Source organism: Schistocerca serialis, chromosome 9 (genome assembly GCF_023864345.2).
Source record: "Schistocerca serialis cubense isolate TAMUIC-IGC-003099 chromosome 9, iqSchSeri2.2, whole genome shotgun sequence".
In the NCBI taxonomy this organism is placed as follows: domain Eukaryota; kingdom Metazoa; phylum Arthropoda; class Insecta; order Orthoptera; family Acrididae; genus Schistocerca; species Schistocerca serialis.
In genome coordinates, this window is record NC_064646.1 from 323,261,395 (window position 1) to 323,284,362 (window position 22,968).

The following is a 22,968-nucleotide window of genomic DNA, read 5'->3' on the forward strand; positions in this document are numbered from 1 at the left end:
TATGTGTAAGAGTATTTAAATTTAGCTTCAGCTCTTGACTTTTCCATTTTGTGAGTCATTTTCTAGTTGCTCGTCATTGAGTACCCTGTACTCTGATAAGGTATGCTCTCTGGTCATGAGTAACAGAAATTTTAAGATTTTGCACAAATATTGTGTGTGTGTGTGTGTGTGTGTGTGTGTGTGTGTGTGTGTGTGTGTGTGTGTGTGTGTTTGGGGATGCGCACGTTTGACGTAAAAATAACTATACCACAGTATCAGAAACTCATTTTTTGTCTACGTTGTACATATTGCAGCTTGATTACAGGGGCGACTGACAACTCATACTCAACCCAGAGAACAATTATTGTTTGTTTGGTATGAAGCTTGGAATATTTTTTCTTGTTTGTGAGTAAAATCATGACTGTGTGTAAAGTCTCACACATACCCACAGCAGGACTGCACATTAAAAAAGATACATTATTTCTTTTTTACTTTATTTGTAAATTTTGATTCGGTATATTGCTTGGTGGCATTAGTGTTATGATAGTATATCAAAAAACACAGCGACATTTCTAATAAATAAACTGAGGTTTTTATTTTTATTTGTTTTTATTTTTTATTCTTATACACTTGAATACAGTTGTGGTTGAGATGTGTCTGAAACTGAAGGAAGATGTACTCCTTTCATTACAAATCACAACTGCAACTGGCAACACAGTGCCCATGAAATGCAGGTATCTTGGTTTCATTTCTGACTTGGCACATAGTTTTAACATGTCAGATATAACCCACTTAGAGTAGAAACAATTTCATCTCAGTCAAGATGTTTTTATCATAATTTTGACATTGAAAAGGAGACAGTGTCTCTGGAAAAGTAAAGATGACTAACAATTTCCCCAAACTATTCTTCACATTGAAAGAGGGATAATGCATATAATAATACTATAGTCCGATCTACAAACAGCAGAGATTCGCACAGTTCGAGTTTTGGATAGGGACGATATTATTAATTGGTCCAAGCAACAACTGCGCTACATGCATACATATGCTTTGTGCTTGATGCATGTGTGTATCTTGCAAATTATGTCTCACTTGCTTGTGTAGAAATTATCCTTTATCACCACCATCAGTAATATTGCACAACAAATGGAATAAAAATTCGTGCTGCAATCACATTTAATGTTCTCTTTGGTTACGACACTGTTAGCTGCAACAGGCAGAAGATGTACTTTATTAGTGTTGTACGTTTTAACAGTATTGACTGAGATAAACTCATGCTGCAATGTTCTTCTTAGACATGCCAGTGAGAAAAATCCATGCAATTTGCATGTTTGTTTATATATAAAAGCCAACTTCAGAATTTTCCTTTGCATGTGGAGACCGCATATAAAGATTCGTGCAGTGACTTGAAATTCTAGACTCACATATTTTACTGTTCGTGTCACTTTGGCATAATCTATCATTAACTGTATCAATATTCATTTGTGTTGTGATATATTGCGAAATTTTGAACATTTGCGAGTGCCGCAGTAAACTTCTGTTGTCATCATCAGTTGCAAACATAAAGTTATTTGTGCTCTTTTAAAATTTTTAGAACAGTAGGCCCATGCTCATTCAAAACAAACTGTTCTCTGATTTCATTGTATAACTACATGAAAAATAAGTTGTTTCTGAGAATTTTCAGACACTTATAAAACTGTATTTTTATTAGTTACCAATACAAGTATTTTGGATACGTATCTTATTTTGTAGCAAATCAGTGTTTTTGGTTCACAGTTACTGCCAAAGAACAGATCATCCCTAAATTTCATTGTATATCAATGCAAATAAACAAGTATTTGAGAATTTTCAGAAGCTACCATTGTCCTCTGCATTTTCTGAATGGTAGTAAATCGGTGTTTGTTATTTAGTTACTGCAGCAGATATTCTGACATATTGTGTTACATGTAGTTTTCCCTTAAAGAGGAGTAGCGCTGTATATTACCTACATTTATCATATATCAACTCTGTTTTTATGTTTGCTAACAACTATAATTAACCTCAAAAAGTTTTATGAAGCTAGTAATTTTTAGCACAGGTTTTTTTGTTGCCTTAATAGAAACCTCGTTTTGTGTATTTGTGCTAATTCTGATAGGGAAGTAGGAACCTTGTAACTCAACAGATTAAAAGATAATCAGTGGACTTAATTTAAAGTTATTTGTTCACTGTCCTGTAATACATTGCACCAGCTAAAATGCAGCCCCACTGAGAATGCTATTCCCAGACACAGAATGAGCTGGTTGACATTCATAAGCAGCTGTAAATCACTCTGACTACTGTCAAATGGTGGGCAGTTGCTGTGTTGTCGTGTTGGAAGAGCTCTCAAGAGTCATGTGCATGTGGTAATGGTATCCCAATTACTATCCGCTCCTGTGAATCCTGTCTCCTTGCAGAAAGTACAGAATCTGTTATTACTTGTCCACTTGACTGTGAGTGGTGTTTCAATGGTACAGGTTGGTGTCCTGTACAGGGTGGATGGGACCAAGGAAGACTTGGAGTGTTCTACCAATCCCCCTAACTAACGAGATGGAGGTTCTGTCTTTCACTGAATCCAAAACTGAGCCAGTGGGACTCACTTCATATGTTGTGATGAAACCTGTTTTGTCTGGCGTCAAGAGGAGGCAAACACAAAAGGGTAGGGGGCTATTAGTCGTTGGCAGTTCAAATGAATGGCGAATGATGATACCCTTAGCCCACCCAGGTAGCTGTGTGGTCTGACGCACATCTTTTCGGATTGGGGAGAAGTACCTGGTCTCCAGCACGAATCCACCCGGCGAACTTGTGTCGAGGTCCGGTGAGCCGGCCAGTCTGTGGATGGTTTTTAGGTGGTTTTCCATCTGCCTCAGCAAATAAGGGCTGGTTCCCCTTTTCCGCTTCACTACACTATTGCTGTGCAAACAAGTTCTTCACATATGCGTACAACACCATTACTCTGCCACGCAGACATAGGGGTTACACTCGTCTGGTGTGAGACGTTCGAGAGGGGAGGGGGGGGGGGGTGGTTACACTGGGGGTGGCACCGCACAATAACCCTAAAAGAGTGGTTCAGTGCGGGGCGGCAGAGGGGTGAAATGGACTGTTGTGGTAGTCGTCGTGGGGTTGTGCACCACTGCGGCTGCAGCGGGGCAGAGCCTCTCCGTCGTTTCTAGGCCCCTGGTTAACATACAATACAATGCTACCCTTTAGGGAAATGGCAGCAAGGGCCAGGAAAGGACACCAGATGCAGTTAGTGTGTATGCCTGGAAGCCTCATTCAGCATGCAGCCGTAGAGGGAACAGGGTACACCGAACTGCAGATGGTGGCACACGTTGGAACAAATGAGGCCTGTCATCAGGGCTCTGAAGTCATACTCGAGTCATTCCAGCAACTGGCAAAGTAGATTGAGAAGGCCAGACTTGGACATGGAGTTTCAACAAACCTCACAATTTGCAGCATTGTCCCCAGAACTGATTGTGGCCCTTTGGTTCCAATCTAGGCTGGGACTTTGGACTTGTGCCGTAGAGTTGAGAACAGTAATGGGTGAGATGTGCACTATACTTCAGAGGGTGCTACTCAGCTAGTTTGACTGTATGTGGTTTACACACAAGGGCTTTTTTTACATTAGGTGACTCTCCATCTGATATAGATAATGATAGCTGTAGGAAACCCAGAAGTATCAGTGTAAGATAGAAAGAAATGCCTCCCACAGGTGAGAATATTAAAATTCTAATGGCTTACTGTTGAAGTATTCTCAACAAAGTGCTAGAGTTTAAAACACTCCTGAAAAGCAGTGAAGCTTACATAATACCAGGTATAGAATGTGGGTAGAAATTTGAAGTCAATAGCAATGAGATTTCTGGGGAAAATATATATCGATAGGATAGACAAATAGAAATGCAGGTGGTGTATTTGTTGCAATAGACAGGAAACTCAAAACCACTGAGATAGAAATTGAAGCTGCATGTGAGATTGTGTGAGCAAGGTTCAGTATCAGGGGTGGGGACAAAATGATAATTGGGTCCTTCTGTCACCCGCAAAATTCATCTCCGATGTGACCGAAAACTTTAGAGAAAACCCCAGTCACCATCAATGGAAACTTTAATCACCCAATAATCAATTGGGAAAATTACCGTTTTGTTAGTGCTGGGTGTGATAAGACATCCTGTGAAACATTATTAAATGCCTTCTCTGAAAACTATCTACATCAGGTAGTTTGTATGCTCACTTATGATGGAAATATGTCGTATCTAATGGCAACAAATAGACGTGATCTATTTGAGGATGTTCACAATGAAAGTGACCCTGATGTGGTTGTGGCGGCAATGACTACCTAAGCACAAAGGACAACTAAAACAAGCAGAAAGATACATATGTTCAGTAAACTAGATACAAAATCACAGGATCGCATCTTAGTGAGAAACTTGAAACTTTCAGCACAATGCAGGATCATGGAGAGGAACTCCAGTGCAAGTTTAAAAGAATAATTGACCATGCCCTGGATAGATATGTACCCAGTAGAGCAGTTCATAATGAAAGTGACCTCCACGGTATAGTCACTGTAAAGGAACTTCTGAAGAAACTAGAGATTACTGCATAATAAGTGTAAAACAAAATGTAGGGCTATAGGTTACATAGAGAGAAGCTGTGCGAATTGCATTTTTTTGTCAAGAGAACAATGTGTGAAGCCTTCAACACAAGCAGAATATTGCCAAATGATCTTTCACAAAATGCAAAAAAGAAAAAATCTGGTCATATGTAAAAGCTGCTGTTAGAGGCACCAAAGTTAGTGTCCAGTCCCTAGTGAATAAGACAGGAAATGTCTTTGAGAAAAACAAAGCAAAAGCTGAAGTGCTTAACTCTGTTTCCAAATGTTCCTTTACAAAGAAAAATCCAAGAGAATTTCCCCAATTTAATCTTCATATTAATGAAAAGATGAGTGAAATAAATATTAGTCAGTGATGTTGAGAAACAGCTGAAATCGTTAAAACTGAACGAAGCTCTAGGGCCTGATGGATGCCTGTCAGATTCTATACTAAATTTGTGGCAGAGTTAGCCACCCTTCTAACTATAATCTATTGTAGAAGCCTCAAACAAAAAAACTTTGCACAGTAGTTGGAAGAAAGCACACGTAACACCATCTACAAGAAGGATAGTAGAAGTGATCCACAAAACTACTGTCCAATATCTCTGACATTGATGTGTTTTAGACTCTTGAAACATATTCTGGGCTCAAACATAATGAGGTATCAGGGAGAGAATGATCTCCATGCCAACCAGCATGGGTTCCAAAAACATTGATCATGTGAAACCCAACTCGTACTTTTCTCACATGACATACTGAAAACTTTGGATCAAGGCATTCAGGTAGATGCAGTGTTTCTTGGTTTCCAAAAGCATTTGACTTGGTACTACACCTACCCTTATTGTCAAAAGTACAATCATAGGGCATCTAAAGTGAAATTTGTGATTGAATTGAATACATTTTGATTGGATAAAGAGTGAACATCAGATGTAGAAGTAACTTGGGGCATGTGGCAGGGAAGTGTGTTGGTACCATTACTGTTCCACCTTAAAAAATTATACAATCTCCTGGTTTCCCACCTCCGGAAAGGCAACTCACTCACCCTTCACAACCTTTCCAGCAAACCTCAACCTCCTTTCATTGCACACAAACCCAGTCTCTGCCATCTACTCAATCTCCCACTTCCAGCTCCACTCCCTCCCAAACCTCAAAATTCCAGTCAACGCAATCTGGAACCACAACACCCCAATTCAGTAGTTAACCTTTCCTCCAAACCTCTCTCCCAATCCGAAACCTCTGTCCTATCCAAAGGCCTCACCTTCAGCCCCACTCCCAGATTCAACCAAACAGCCCTCGTCAAAGATTTCCTGTCCTACACTCGTACTCTCTGCTGGAAATATCACTTTGCCATGAAGAAAAATGATCCTAATCCTACTCTTAATGATCCAACTCCCCAAGACACTATCCAAATTGAACCCTGCCTGGAACAGTTCCGTCCTGCGTCACAGCGGGACCTACCTCCTCTTCCTCAAAATCACCCTCTCCAAACCTTCCAGGAATTTCTGACTTCCAGCCTTGCTTCTCAATCCTTCTTAAAAAACCTTAATCCTACTCTCAACATCACCACTGCTGAAGCCCAAGCTATCCGTGATCTGAAGGCTGACCGATCCATCATCATTCTTCTGGCGGACGAGGGTTCCACGACCGTGGTACTTGATCGTCGGGAGTATGTGGCTGAGGGACTGCGTCAGCTTTCAGACAACACCACATACAAAGTTTGCCAAGATAATCCCATTCCTGATGTCCAGGCGGAGCTTCAAGGAATCCTCAGAACCTTAGGCCCCCTGCAAAACCTTTCACCTGACTCCATCAACCTCCTGACCCCACCGACACCCCGCACCCCTACCTTCTACCTTCTTCCTAAAATTCACAAACCCAGTCATCCCGGCCGCCCCATTGTAGCTGGTTACCCAGCCCCCACAGAACATATCTCTGCCTACGTAGATCAACACCTTCAACCCATTACATGCAGTCTCCCATCCTTCATCAAAGACACCAACCACTTTCTCGAACGCCTGGAATCCTTACCCAATCTATTACCCCTAGAAACCATCCTTGTAACCATTGATGCCACTTTCTTATACACAAATATTCTGCATGTCCAGGGCCTCGCTGCGATGGAGCACTTTCTTTCACGCCGATCACCTGCCACCCTACCTAAAACCTCTTTCCTCATTACCTTAGCCAGCTTCATCCTGACCCACAACTTCTTCACTTTTGAAGGCCAGACATACCAACAATTAATGGGAACAGCCATGGATACCAGGATGGCCCCCTCGTACGCCAACCTATTCATGGGTAGCTTAGAAGAAGCCTTCTTGGTTACCCAGGCCTGCCAACCCAAAGTTTGGTACAGATTTATTGATGACATCTTCATGATCTGGACTCACAGTGAAGAAGAACTCCAGAATTTCCTCTCCAACCTCAACTCCTTTGGTTCCATCAGATTCACCTGGTCCTACTCCAAATCCCATGCCACTTTCCTTGACGTTGACCTCCATCTGTCCAATGGCCAGCTTCACACGTCCGTCCACATCAAACCCACCAACAAGCAACAGTACCTCCATTATGACAGCTGCCACCCATTCCACATCAAACGGTCCCTTCCCTACAGCCTAGGTCTTCGTGGCAAACGAATCTGCTCCAGTCCGGAATCCCTAAACCGTTACACCAACAACCTGAAAACAGCTTTCGCATCCCGCAACTACCCTCCCGACCTGGTACAGAAGCAAATAACCAGAGCCACTTCCTCATCCCCTCAAACCCAGAACCTCCCACAGAAGAACCACAAAAGTGGCCCACTTGTGACAGGATACTTTCCGGGACTGGATCAGACTCTGAATGTGGCTCTCCAGCAGGGATACGACTTCCTCAAATCCTGCCCTGAAATGAGATCTATCCTTCATGAAATCCTCCCCACTCCACCAAGAGTGTCTTTCTGCCGTCCACCTAACCTTCGTAACGTCTTAGTTCATCCCTATGAAATCCCCAAACCACCTTCCTTACCCTCTGGCTCCTACCCTTGTAACCGCCCCCCGGCGTAAAACCTGTCCGATGCACCCTCCCACCACCACCTATTCACCTATTCCAGTCCTGTAACCCGGAAGGTGTATACGATCAAAGGCAGAGCCACGTGTGAAAGCACCCACGTGATTTACCAACTGACCTGCCTACACTGTGAAGCTTTCTATGTGGGAATGACCAGCAACAAACTGTCCATTCACATGAATGGACACAGGCAGACAGTGTTTGTTGGTAATGAGGATCACCCTGTGGCTAAACATGCCTTGGTGCACGGCCAGCACATCTTGGCACAGTGTTACACCGTCCGGGTTATCTGGATACTTCCCACTAACACCAACCTGTCAGAACTCCGGAGATGGGAACTTTCCCTTCAGTATATCCGCTCCTCTCGTTATCCGCCAGGCCTCAACCTCCGCTGATTTCAAGTTGCCGCCGCTCATACCTCGCCTGTCTTTCAACAACATCTTTGCCTCTTTACTTCCGCCTCGACTGACATCTCTGCCCAAACTCTTTGCCTTTACAAATGTCTGCTTGTGTGTGTGTATGTGCGGATGGATATGTGTGTGTGTGCGAGTGCATACCTGTCCTTTTTTCCCCCTAAGGTAAGTCTTTCCGCTCCCGGGATTGGAATGACTCCTTACCCTCTCCCTTAAAACCCACATCCTTTCATCTTTCCCTCTCCTTCCCTCTTTCCTGACGAAGCAACCATTGTCTGCGAAAGCTAGAATTTTGTGTGTATGTATGTGTTTGTTTGTGTTTCTATCGACCTGCCAGCGCTTTCGTATGGTAAGTCACATCATCTTTGTTTTTAAATATATTTTTCCCGCGTGGAATGTTTCCCTATTATATATAAAAAACTGCGGTCCCTGGCAGCTGAAGTGAGCTGGCTTCAGCTGCCAGAGACTGCATTCGTGTGTGTGCGTGCATGCGTGCGTGTGTGTGTGTCGTCTATTTTCGACAAAGGTCTTATCAGCTGGAAGCTTATTTTCCAACAATCTTCCTGTTGTGCCTATCTGCGACTCAGCATCCCCATTATATGGCGAGTAGCAACTTTCCTTTTCATAATATTGTTGTATTCTTCTTTAGTCCTTCTTAGTTAAAGTCCAAGATTCACTTCCTTGTGTTAGAATATGGATAGCAACTCCTTTGAAAAGTTTTAGCATTGTGTCTTTCCATGTGTTTTCGCCAAGTATTCTGTGTATTAGGCCAAATGTCACATGGAACTTATTTAATTTATATAGGTTAATACCACCTTTTGTGACTCCAGTAACAGTTTGGTGAATAAGACATATTACAGATGCAGAAGATGAAGTTAACCTATAATAGCTGTATAAATGTGACTATAGGAAAAGAAGACTGCATGAAACTATTTTATTAGTGACAGTCCTTCTGTCACCACCTAGCAGCTGAAAATGTGACACCTGTTCATTTTATTGTTCATCTTGTACGATTTTGGAGTGTACTGGAAATTCCCTTTGAAAACTCTTACTGTAAATTATTTACTGGAATTTTTAGATATGGTGATTATTACATATTTGATTTGGATGATGTATTGCAAACTGTAGGTCATTTTCTAAGACCCGGACAATTATTTGGTTATTGGCAAAGAACAGAGTATAGAGTATTTATGTGTGTGTCTACTAGTATTAATCTGAAATATGAAACTTCCTGTCAGATTAAAACTGTGTGCTGGACCGAGACTCGAACTCGGGATCTTTGCCTTTCGTGCGCAAGTGCTCTACCATCTGAGCTACTCAAGCACAACACAGGCCCCATTCTCACAGCTTCATTTCTGCCAGTACCTGGTCTCATTCTGGAAATCTGAAATATCATTTAACTTCCCATTTCCATTGTCTAACAACATCGTCTAAATATATGTTGAATATACAGTTGTAAGTGAAAGACTACCTCCTTGTTGCACTTCTCAGTTGACCTTTATTGCTCTTTCGCTGTACTTATAATTTCTGTGTGCTGATACAAAGTCTTCATGTCTTGTGTTAAAAGTCTCAGAGAGACTCTTTTCCCGATGACATTCTGAAGCTTACTCCTTTTCATGCTATCAAAAGCCTTTTCATAATCTATGAATGTGACAAGAGTTGCCATGTTGTATTATTGCCTTTTTCAATTGTCTTACAGTAGCAGCAGTATCACAACAAGATCATCCCTTTCCAAAGTCATTTTGTTCCTCCATTAGAAGGAAGTCAACAATGTTCTCCATTCTGTTGTTAATAATTATTGAATAGAGTTTGTAAGAAGCATTTAGAAGGCTTATTCCTCTATAGTTCTCACAGACATTTATTCTTCCTTTATACAGGGTTATTACAAATGATTGAAGCGATTTCACAGCTCTACAATAGCTTTATTATTTGAGATATTTTCACAATGCTTTGCACACACATACAAAAACTCAAAAAGTTTTTTTAGGTATTCACAAATGTGCGATATGTGCCCCTTTAGTGATTCGGCAGACATCAAGCCGATAATCAAGTTCCTCCCACACTCGGCGCAGCATGTCCCCATCAATGAGTTCGAAAGCATCGTTGATGCGAGCTCGCAGTTCTGGCACGTTTGTTGGTAGAGGAGGTTTAAACACTGAATCTTTCACATAACCCCACAGAAAGAAATCGCATGGGGTTCAGTCGGGAGAGCGTGGAGGCCATGACATGAATTGTTGATCATGATCTCCACCACGACTGATCCATCGGTTTTCCGATCTCCTGTTTAAGAAATGCTTCTGCTTTAGCCTTTTCCGTAAGATTTTCCAAACCGTCGGCTGTGGTACGTTTATCTCCCTGCTTGCTTTATTCGTCGACTTCCGCGGCTACGCGTGAAACTTACCCGCATGCGTTCAACCGTTTCTTCGCTCACTGCAGGTTGACCCGTTGATTTCCCCTTACAGAGGCATCCAGAAGCTTTAAACTGCGCATACCATCGCCAAATGGAGTTAGCAGTTGGTCGATCTTTGTTGAACTTCGTCCTGAAGTGTCGTTGCACTGTTATGACTGACTGATGTGAGTGCATTTCAAGCACGACATACGCTTTCTCGGCTCCTGTCGCTGTTTTGTCTCACTGCGCTCTCGAGCACTCTGGCGGCAGAAACCTGAAGTGCGGCTTCAGTCGAACAAAACTTTATGAGTTTTTCTACGTATCTGTAGTGTGTCATGACCATATGTCAATGAATGGAGCTACAGTGAATGTGTGAAATCGCTTCAATCATTTGTAATAGCCCTGTATATAGGGAAGTACGATCTTTGCTATCATCCACAATTCAGGTACCATCCTCATTTTCCACCATTCATTTGAGAGGTGTAAGACCCTCTTTTGTAACATTTATTTCTCCGAAGGTAGGGAGTTCCACATTGATTCCATCAGATCGTGCAGCTTTCCTGTTTTCATCTGTTTCAGAGCTTCCTATATCTCATCAAGTGTGATGTCATCATCTTGATGACCAGGTTGGGTCGCTCCATCCTCAGAATAGATATGATGTTGTATAACTTGGGTGTGTTGGTAATTAATAACTGGAATTGGCCACAACTGTCAAATTATATAAGGTTAGCCATCCAGAGACATTAATGGCAGTATAACCCCACACATCTGTGAACAATCCAGTTACCAAACTGAGTTTCATGGGAAAAATCCTAAGGACACTTAACAAAACTCATATTTGATTGATTCTTGAATGGTGGTCATCGTCTTTGGACATTACCAAGTTGTATTTATGGAAGGCAGAGAAAATTGAAGGAATTGCTGTCTGGTTCTCATGGCTTTTTAATTTTATATAATTTATATTCCAAGAAAAGTATAAAAAAATATTTATTTTTTTCCGACATACTGTACATCGTGCATTATGGTCACAATTGTGAAATTAGAAATAATGTGGAGGTGAACTAACAGTCTTTTCTCTCACTTGCCATCAGTAAACAAAGTTGTAACTGTGAAAAATGGTAGTGATAGACTAGGTATCCCTCACCACAGTATTCATCTTACAGAATACAGTTATAAATGCACATTGGTACTGCAGCTCAAAATAACATGCATGTGTTATAAAGAAATTCATGTGTAAGGTAGAGCAACATGGTTATATTTATAATAACCTTAACATTTGTTTTATTTTTATTTTTCTACAAATAAATAAATTTGTGACTGCACTTATGTTTAATCATATTATCATTTTACAGAAGGTGGTTCCTTTTTTGTCGACTTCTTTGCACCATGGTGTCCACCTTGCTTACGCTTGCTGCCAGAGCTCCGAAAGGCTAGTGGTACATTGGGTGGCAGTGTAACTTTTGCAACTCTGGATTGCTCTCAGCACGCAGCTTTTTGCCGTCAACAGTCCGTACGCTCCTATCCGACTACAGTGTTGTACAACCATACTGGCATGCATCCACATTTCTTCCATGGGAGGACAGCAAGTGATCTGGTTGACTTCATAAGAGATGTGCTGCATCCAGTAGGTAAGTCTATCTTGTCCTGTTTCATTCACTCATCTGCAGTTTTACTGTGGTGTACTGATGTGTAGACTAGTTGATACTTTTTCTTAGCAGATGAAATTTATAATCATAGTGTATTTAAGAAAGGTTTTGCTTAGCAGTTGCATGAATAAGTACATCTGAAATTTAGGTCCCTATGATGCTTGTTGAGCGTCTAGGCAAATGACTGCTGCAATTCATGTAAATAAATTGTAATGTATCGACAATCTTGAACTCAAAGGTTGGTTTGACCATCATAATACTTACTACCCATGGCCTTTTATGTTGTGGTTTGCCTTCTCCATAAATGAGAACTTTCTCACCCAGTCTGTTTTAGGATGACAAACCCACAGTTTAGTAGTAAATCTGAACTACAGTGCAAATGTACTTTTTTTAGCACAAAGTATAACATGTAAAAATTTGTAGCAGCAAGTAATGGGAACTCTGTGTTGGAATATCAACAATATAAGCAAAATATAGTTACTCACCATAAAGATGACGTGTTCAGTTGCAGGCAGCCACAATGTAAAGACAGTTATGCACTTAACTTTCAGTCAAAGCGTTCTTCAGAAAAGAAAATGCGAAACACACACACACACACACACACACACACACACACACACACACATTCACACAACCAAGCACACACCTCACACTCACATAATCATCGCCTCTGGCAGCTTGGACTGGTATACAACTGTCACGTGGAGTGGAATCAACAATCTGGAAGGAGCAAGAAAAGGGAAGAGATAGCAGGGTATGGGGTAGGGGGAGAGGAGAGCACTGTCTGGCAGAGGGTACAGTGACTAGACTGTTAACAGGTGCAGAATCTGGAGGCTGCGGGAGAGAAAGATGGGGAGGGGTGAGAGGGCAGAAGCATGGAGTGAAAAAGGAGAGGAGCAGGGGATGGGAAAGATGGGGATGGGTGGTCCATTGGCAGAGGGGTACACACAAAGAGAGTGAAAGGATGAGAATAGGGAGGAGGTGAAAGTATACAAGGTGTGGAAACCGTTGGGTGGAAGGTGTGTGGACAGTTGATTACCATAGGTTGAGGCCAGGATAATTTTGGGAGCAGAAAATGTGTTGTAAGGATAACTCCCATCTGTGCAGTTTAGAAAAGCTGGTGGTGGAGGGAAGGATCCAGATGGCTCGAGTAGTGAAGCATCCATTTAAATCAAGTGTATTATGTTCACCTACATGTTGTGCCACAGGCTTGTCTACTTTACTCTTGGCCAGAGTTTGTTGTGGCCATTCATCCTGGTGGACAGCTGATTGGTAGGAATACCAATATAAAAAGCTGTGCAGTGATTGCAGCAGAGCTGGTATGTGACATGGATGCTTTCACAGGTGGCTCAGCCTCTGACAGGGTAGGATAAGCCTGTGACAGGACTGGAATAAGAAGTGCTGGGTGGGTGGATTGGGCAGGTATTGTACCTGTATCTTCCACAGGGATGTGATCCCTGTGGCAAGGGGCTACTATTTGGAGTGGCATAGGCATGGACTATGATGTGGAGACTGGGTGGCTGACAGAACACCACTTTAGGAGGGATAGGAAGAATCTTAGGTAGGATGTCACTCATCTCATGGCATGATGGCATGATGATAGGTAATCGAAGCACTGACGAAGGAGGTGATTCAGTTGTTCCAGTCAGAGGTGGTATTGGGTATCGAAGGGGGCCTCCTTTGTGGTTGGTTCTTTGGGAATGGTGGGAGGACTGGGGTTGTGAGGGAAAATGGCATGAGAGATCTGTCTGGGGACTAGTTTTGGGAGATGGTGCCTGTCTGTGAAGCCCTTGGTGAGATACCCACAGTCAGCATACTTTGCAAAAGTGTTCTTGTCATTGCAGATACACCATCCCCAGGTGGCAAGGCTCTAACAGAGGGATTTTTTGGTGTGAAATGGATGACAGATGTTGAAATGCAGGTACTTCTGGGGTTGGTGAGTTTAATGTGGACAAAGGTGTGGATGGAGCCATGAGAGAGAAAGTGGTCAACATCCAGAAAGATGGCACACTGGATTGAAGTGTCCTGTTGGCACCAGTGGTGAAGCAGTCATTGCAGATGACTGTGTTGTATTGAGTAGTGTGTCCCACACTAGGCAGGATACTCTGTTCTTGGCCACAGTTTTTGGCAGTAGCCATTCAATTGTTTGAACAGCCTATGGGTGGTCATGCCCGCAAAAATGACTGTGCAAAATTTGCGTTGGAGGTGGTATGTGATGCAACTGCTTCCAGAGAGATTCCAACTTCTGATAGGATAGAATTTGTCTGTGATGAATCTTGAATAAGATGTGCTGGTAGGAGCATTGGACAGGGCTTGCACCCAGGTCTTCCACAAGGAATGAGACTCATAGGGAAAGGGGTTGGGAGTAGGTGGTGCATAAAGATAGACAATGATATTCTATAGACTGGGTGGGCAACAGAATATCACTTTGGAAATTATGGAAGAATTGTGAGTGGAATGTTTCTTATTTCTGGGCATGACGATAAATAGTTTAAGCCCTGATGTAGGATAGAGTTCAGTTGTTCTAGTCCATGGCAGTGCTGGATAATGTGCAAGGGCACTCTTTTGCAGCTAGTACAAGGTAGTGGCCAGAGTATTAGGTATGTTTGGATATGGCGTAATACTGAGGAATGTCGTACTAAAGGATGATGATGGCAGTGGAAATCAATTGTTACATCAACTTCGTCAAATTACTAGTGTATTAGGAAATGAGTATCTCAGTGGACAAAACATGAAATACTGATTGCCGTCAAATTTCAGATGTTACTTATTGGCTTGTTAATGTTATAAGTAGAGCAGAAGAGAGGAATTATCTGTTGTGGAGAAATTGCAGGTAATGTTGAGAGTAAGTGTAGACCATGCACATCATGTGTCCTATTTGTAACGTAGTTCTAAAAAAAACATAATGCTATATTACTACATGACAATCCTTGAATGTCATGTGTATTTGTCTTTCTGATGTTTTCTACTTCATTGTATCACAGAATTTAGCTTGGGTGTGTGATATACTTCATAATCCAGTTATGGTGGTCACCATGGTGTCCTAAAGTTTAATTGGGAAAATAGGAAAGAATAGAGGTGAACTATTACTTTAAATGCCTTTTAAAGTTCTATAATGAAAGTGCTGGTGGAAATAAAGCTGTGAGGGTAAGTCATGAGTTTTGTTTGGAAAACTCAGTTGATAGAGTACTTGCCCATAAAAGGCAAAGGTCCCAGGTTCGAATACCAGTCCAGCACACAATTTTAATCTGACAGGAAGTTTCAGATCAGCACACACACACACACACACACACACACTCACACACCAGAGAAAATATTCCCCATATATCCTTGTTTTGAATAGGCACACCATTCAAAGACAAGAAATGGAAAAGCATTCGATCTATATTATTTCTGTTTTATTTTAACTTTATTTACATTGAGATTATAGTCTATTGGTGAAATTTACAATATAAGCTAAAAGTATAGCATTTGAATATGCAAAAAATGGAAAGGCCAGATTGAAATATACAGTGTTGTGAAAAGAATAGATTCCTATTCACTGTAAGATAATCCTGTGAACAGGAGCCAGGCACAATGAAAATAATGTTACACATTGAGCCTTCAGTCAGAGTCTTCTTCAGAACAGAAAATGCACACACATTCACACAAGCAAGCACATCTCATGCACACATGACTGCTTTCTCCCGCTACTGTATTCAGAAGCTGTGTACGAGGTAGCAGGAATGCTTAATTTGGTGAAAGGCTTTCAAAATGGGGAATTGCTAGGGGAAACGGCTATTTCATGTCAGCTAACACCTCTGCAGAACATGAAATGATTTGAGGAGTGGCCAATCGTGACAGTGTTGCCCAACACACTAAATTTTAGCAAAGTGTTGCAACTTGCAGGGTGTGAATTTAGCCTTTTCTTAGCTTTTATTGTTGACCTTGATAGTCTGCAGAGCCTGTCAGGCTCTGGCTTTTTCTCTGACTATGACACATAAATAGAAAGAGCTGTGCTACATTGAAAACTTCATCCAAATATGCATTGCCATGAGCTGTGTTGGTGTAGCTGTTGGCTTCATTGGTTGGCATGATGTAGGTCACCCGTTGAAACCTCATCACCAGCAGTTATTTCTCATTTAATATTTATCATTTCTGGAAGGTTCTCAAAATTTCTTATGTTTGTAATTTGTGTATGTTCTGGAATATTCAATGTTTGTGTAAATAGTTGCAGTCTCTGCCCAGTAGTTCGGTTCTGTTTTGGCTGTACATTGGTATCCATAATAAATGGGCTTTCAGTGTTGTATTTCATTGATCACCGTGCTTTCGGATTTGGGCTTGATCTGCATATATGACAGTTTTTTGTGGAGATGCCTGGTACTTCAGAAACATTTACATCACTGTGGCTCCAACTGGGCAACATGCAAGTTGTCACTTACATGGACAGGAACCAAAATACAAGCAGTACACTATTCCTTTGGTCCTTGTATCCAGGTGGCCAGTGGATTCCAGAACAGCAGTAAGTCAGCTGCACATCAGCCACCCATCAGTGTTTCCTGGAGATGTTGGTCACGACCTAACAGAATGGCTGAAAGGATTCGACTAAGTTGCTAGAGAACAAAGAAGAGAAGATCAGTAGCAGCGATAAATTTAAGGCCAAACTGAAAAAAAAACTTTTTGCAGCAATCGGCGGTAAGTCGGAAGAATAATGGAAGGACAAGGATCAGTGTCTTGGAGAAACAACAAAAGTCTACAAACAGAATGTTTTGGCCCTATTCCAAATTTTTAATTCAAATATAACAGAAGCTGACAAAATCTCACACTTGATGAAAGAGGTCACAGCAGACATGTAAAAGAATGTCACAAGAGTGGTAAAGAATGTCACAACAAATTAGAAATTCATTGAGTGGTTCCAACACAGGAAGGAAATGCGACAAAAAAGAGTCTGACAAAAGAGGTTTGACTGACTCCTGAATGTGGTTCTTACAACAGTTGTAGAGGATCACCATGAACTTGTGTCTTGTACACCAGGCTGTTAGAGAAGAGGCACAGCATTTTATGGCACCCAGAACTGTCGGACAAAGCAAGCAAGTGATAGCAGCCGTGAATGTCAATCCTGTACATTGGGAGGTAATAGAAAATGTTGACGAAGAGGTGTATCCACATTTAGCACCAATCTCCACCACCAGTCAAATGCACCTGCAAGAATGGTCTTGGCCATTTCAGAATTAAGCTATGACTGTCAAATGACAACCTAGTACATGTCCAACACAGGTAAGACCAGTTCCTCTGCCAGGTATAATGCCATGCACAGGAACAGACATTTGGAGGGCAGAGCACTACACACCGTTATAATTCCACTGTGGGTGCCCTGGACATGTTGTACGCTACCATAGGGAGAGAAAACAACTAGTTAACCACAAGATGTCAACCAGTGTAGCAATTGTATTCTTGCCAGTTAATTGCAGATGATTGTAGTCAACCTGTAGAATGAAGTCGTTCATAATCTGGATGAGGTCACTTCCCGACTTGCCATAGCCGTTCCCCATTGTCATACAGAGGTACCAGCCACTCTCCTAGCTGCTGCAAATAGGAAATATGTTCAACCCACAGGAACATGCGTAGCAAGAATAACTATAAATGACAAAACACAGACCTTTGAATTTTGTGGTTTTATCAGACTGTACTCGTGATGATGTAATTTAGGACTTCTTGCAGACAGCACAAGCAGTCATAGACTGTGGAAGATCAAAGCTCCAGATTGACAAAGCTATTTAAACAAGCACATGTAGAAGAGATTGCTCTCGTTGGTTGTTTTCCATCGAAGACAGTTATTCCACCATCATCAATGAGACAAGTTCTAGTCATCAGTCTAGATGCGTAGTTAAACTGTGAAGCTTTTGTCGATTGCAAAAAGTTTATCAGGGTCACAAAAGAAATCTACATTTCAGTGACTAATCAAGGGGGTGGTATGTGCTCAAGGACGACTTTGGATCACTAATTGTCATGAGCAGCCACAACTTATCCCTGAAGGTATGTGTTTAGGGACAATCAAACCAGTCCAGGAGGGGCAGCTTAATACTATCAACAAAGAACTGTACTTTACTACCACTACAGATAACACAGTGGAGGAAGCTACTATTGAATTGCCAATAGGATCAAAGCTGCCTGAGAAACAATGTTGGAAAATGTTAGCTGTTCTGTGCCAATTTCTGGATGATTTGAATTCTGGAGTGGAGAAAGGACAGACCAAGTGACCCATGCTGAAATACTTGATCAGCATGGGTATCATGTGCCAATTAACCATCCGTTGTATGGAGTATTGCTGGTTGAGTGACTTGTAGTCCAAGAGGAAGTGGGAAGATGCTGCAAAATGATGTCACTGAACCTTCAGTGTGTTTCTGGTACTCTCAAGTGGTCTTGCAAAGGAGAAGGATGACACATGGTGTTTCTGTATTGATTATCAATGACTGAGAAAAACCCCAAAAAAGAAAGATATCGATCCCTTAGTGTGGATTGACTGCAACAGACTGCTTGAGAGGATCAAAATGTTTGTCAATACTGGACATGGAGACAGATTACTGGCAAACACAATGTTGATGAAACTGGTAGGAAAAAACTGCATTCCTAAATCCTGATGGCTTCTGAGAGCTCAAAATTATGTCATTTGGACTATTTAACATTTTGGCCACTTTCAAGCACATGATGCACAACCTGCTAGACACCATAAATGGACAACATGTCTTTGCTATCTGGATGACATTGTTTTCTATTTAAAAAAAAAAATAATAATAATAATTGAAGAACGACTAAGCCATCTGACAACAGCATTGAGGTGTGTTCAGACTGCATTACTCTGACTGAATCCGATAAGCGTGTCTTCGCCTCCCAAGAAATAAAAATAATAGGCCACCTATTAAGTGTTGATGGCACCCATCCTGATCCAGAGAACTATAGGAGCAGTCACAGGGTTTCCAATCCTCAGCATGTTCGTAATGTGCTCATACTCTTGACAATTCATAAAGGACTCTCCCGTGCAAGAGCTACTGCAGACACATTATTTTCCTGGAACAAGAGGTAAGAAAGATATTTCTTTGTCCTTAATGAGGCGCTAACATCTTTTCCAGTCCTAGCATCGTGACGAGAATGCTGAGATAGAACTTCAGACTGAGGCTAGCAGTGATTGAATAGATGCAGGTGTAGTACAAATCCAGGAAGGTTGTAGCTTATGATTCCTGCATACTTGACAAGTCTGAGGGAAATTACTCTTCAACCAAGAAAGAGTTCCGTGCAGTTGTTTGGGTTATCAACAAGTTCCGGCTGTATTTGTTTACAAACCACTCACCAATGTGACCAATAATCATTGTCTGTACTTGCAGACTAGCCTGTAAGATCCGTCAAGTCAGATGATGAGATGAGGACCAAAGCTTCAGGAATATGACATTTTAGTGGGATCCAAAAACAGACGCAAACCAAACGATGTTGGCTGCCTTTCAAGGGATCCTGACATTGCTGCTGAACAGAGGAGACATCCAGAATTGCTGAAAACTATAGAAGCCTTGGAGGCCAAAGAAGAATTCTAACTAATAAATGGAATGTTTTATAAAAGGAACTATGATCCGATGTGGTGGAAATGGTTGTTTGTCATCCAAGCTCATCTATGGTCAGCTATCATGAAGTTTTCCCACAATGCTCCAATATGGTTATCTGGGATTCGTGAAGACTGTGGATAGAATCAGACACAGGTATCACTGGCCAAGTCTATCAGTCCAGTACATGATATGTGAACCACTATAAGAAATGTCAGTGATAGAAGCATGTGCCACAATTATCTGTGGGGCATCTGATACCGGTTCTGCCTGCAGCAGCACCATTACATTTATCAGTCTCTTTGGGAAGCTCCCTGTGTCAACAATTGGAAATCCTTATACTATACGTAGTTCCCATTGAATGCCTCACCTCTGTGCTTTCACCAAAACTGTGCCAAATGTCAAAGCTCTGCAAGTTGCAAGGTTTCTTTAGAAGATGCCAATTTGAAACATGGATCACCCTGTATGCTGGTTTCTTGTTGCAGAAAAAGCTTTCCAGTAGTGTCTAGTATAAGAGTTAATTTTACATTTTGACAGTTGACACGGGATAACAGCTATCGCCACGAACAAATGGCCTCACACTATCCTTTAATAAGACACTGGCAGATATGCTCACATTGTACATTATCTTTGAACATATTGGGATACAGTACTTCCCATCATGACATTTGCATACAGCACATTGAAAACACAACAGGTTTCACACAATTCTTTCTGCTACACAGTTGCAAGGCCAAAACAACAATAGATAGACTGTTCCTGTTTCCCATGACATTACTGATAATGACTGTGTGACACACTTTTTAGCATAGCTGAAGAAGGAGACAGCTGACTTGCCTACAGACTCTGGATGGTCAGGAGAAAGACTAAAATCACTATAATGCCAAGCACTAGTCAGTGATGTGCAGCCAGGGAGACTCTGTACAGATTTTTATGCCTATGCAGAAAATGGGACTATCAAAAAAGTTAGTAAAGCTCTACTTTGGGCCATCTCATACCCTTTGTCACTTGTTGGACTTCACATATGAAGCCAACAGTTGTGACCCTTCATCTATAAGACAAAAAGCGCACAGATAATGTCAATGTCTTCTGTATGAAGCCTTGCTACAGTCCTGAGGTGCAGATAAACAATAGTAGCTTCTTGTTCAAGGAAGCTGAAGCCCTGCTTGACAATAATGAAGTGTCAGTGGGAGGAGCTACCTTTGATGTTCATCATAGTGAAGATGATGTGACAACATGACCACAATGCAAGGATCCATCAGTGCCCCCGTACAGAGGACCACTGACAAGATCTAGATCCAGGGTGCTGTAGTTGGCTCCAATGACAGCTTCTGGAACAGAAGGAAAGGGAACAAATTCCATAAGCTGCTCTGCATGTAATATATATAATGGTAAATATTGCTGGCTGGCATGCTGCAGGTCACGATTTCAAACTTGAAACCACCCATAATAATTATTTGTAATTTAGTATTTATCATTTCAGGAATGTTCTTGACATTTCTTATGTTTGTAATGTTTGTATATGCTGGAATGTTTGAGTTTCGTATAGATAACTGCACTCTCCATCCATTTCAGTTCTGTTCTGTTTATACGATGATGTTTGTAATAAAAGTGCTTTCAGTGCTCTCTCTCTTTTGGATTTGGACTTGAGTGTGGTTACAGCGTGACATTATGACATCCAAATTGAATTAAAAACATATGTATATTGGTTTCTCAAGTATGTATCAAACCAGTGACATAAAGGCCTTCTGTCAATGCTCAGGATCAACCAGCAAGTGAATCTTCTCACGGCTTAATGTCCATTGTTCACATACATTTATTCTTAAGAACCGTATGTATCTTCAAGGCCTTCTGGCAATTCATGAAACTTCTATTTTTGCATCCAAGCAGGCATTTCCTCTCACAAAGGTCCTGCAACCACCACCTCATGTTGGATGTGCATTGTCCCATGACATGTAAATAAAAATAACTTCACACACTACCTACACTCACATTCGTTGCATTATTCATTGATAAAAAGACATAGGTAGGCCCTATGCATGTCACTCCTGTGCAGTGCTATGTATAACCACAAGCCATAGTAGACCTACACACTACTGAATTAAAGGAAGAGTGGGAAGCTGACAGAGTGACTGGCATCATTTTCCAGAAGAAGAAGAAGAAGGAAAAAAAAAAAAAAACAGCCAAGAACTCCAAAGAGCTGAATTTTTCCTTTTCTTGTTTTCTTTTAAAAAAGAAAAGCAAAAACTCTGTTCTTCTTGGCCATATTAAAACAGTGTTTTGTCACTTGAGTCACTTTCTACACACCAAACCTTTCAAGTGCTTAGAATGCAGTCATTTCAGATGTATTATGCCAGCATGTAAGGATAGGGAAACATGCAGAAGTTGTGCCAAGCTACCCATGAAACTGGTATGGCATGTACATTACTGCCCGTGTATGTTAATTTTGGTTTGAGCCATGCTGCCTGGAGCCAAGATAGTGGTGTTTACTTGGAGGAGAAATAGATCCAGTAAATTAAAGTGACCAAGTATGGTACAGTGAAATATGTATAAGACACAACAGGTGTATATTTATGCAACATTACGATGTATGGATGCTAAAAGAGAGCTCTGGTTTGTTCAAGCTACTAACTAAGTGACAAACTCACCTCCACATGAAATCTTCTGTATTTTTTGACAGAATCGTAATATTTTACAACCTTGATTACAATTTGTGGTGAATAGGTCTTTCATGATGTGTAGCTCTCAGTAGGTCACCACATGTACATATATTGACATGACATTTTAGAGCAGAAGACAGAACTCCTCTACATCTTCAATTATTAGGCCATTTACATTGTCAACTGTGCCCTTCCATGATCTCCAAGGCACTGACAAGCCGTGATGCCCAAAGAACAAGAGCATTCCATCACAGCAGGTTGAGAGGTTTATTTGCTGTCATGTCTTGTTGATGTCTGGAGCTGACGTCTTTTACACTCCATCTGTACATGTAACAAAGCAGATTGCACTCAGTGGGATGTTCCACACTTATTAACTACAGTTAGAAAGTTCTCACGTAGTGATGATTATTTTGTCATTAACACACACATAGTGGGGAAATAGCCACTGGTGTAAACTTATCAGAGTAAGCAGTATGCATTCATCACAATGGCTAGCTACATGAAATAAATTGGGCTTTCACTACTATTATATCAACAATATACTTGTCTCTGGACAGAGAAGTGGTGGGGACGGGATTCTACAAGGGAAGGGAGAGAGAAGTACTGCAAGACTTGTAGAAATAGAATGTAATACATTGGAACACAACTGAGAGGATTAATTT

General features: G+C 41.4%; 1 protein-coding gene across 2 annotated transcripts in view; it reads left to right on the forward strand.

Annotated features, from left to right (window-relative positions):
• The window catches only part of LOC126418857 (dnaJ homolog subfamily C member 10-like), a 114,327-nt gene that overhangs the window by 54,323 nt on the left and 37,036 nt on the right, over positions 1 to 22,968 (forward strand). For both annotated transcript variants that reach the window (XM_050085847.1, XM_050085846.1), the window contains one exon: positions 11,782 to 12,057. In XM_050085847.1, coding sequence (XP_049941804.1) covers positions 11,782 to 12,057 — 276 coding nt within the window. The remainder of the gene's footprint in view (positions 1 to 11,781; positions 12,058 to 22,968) is intronic.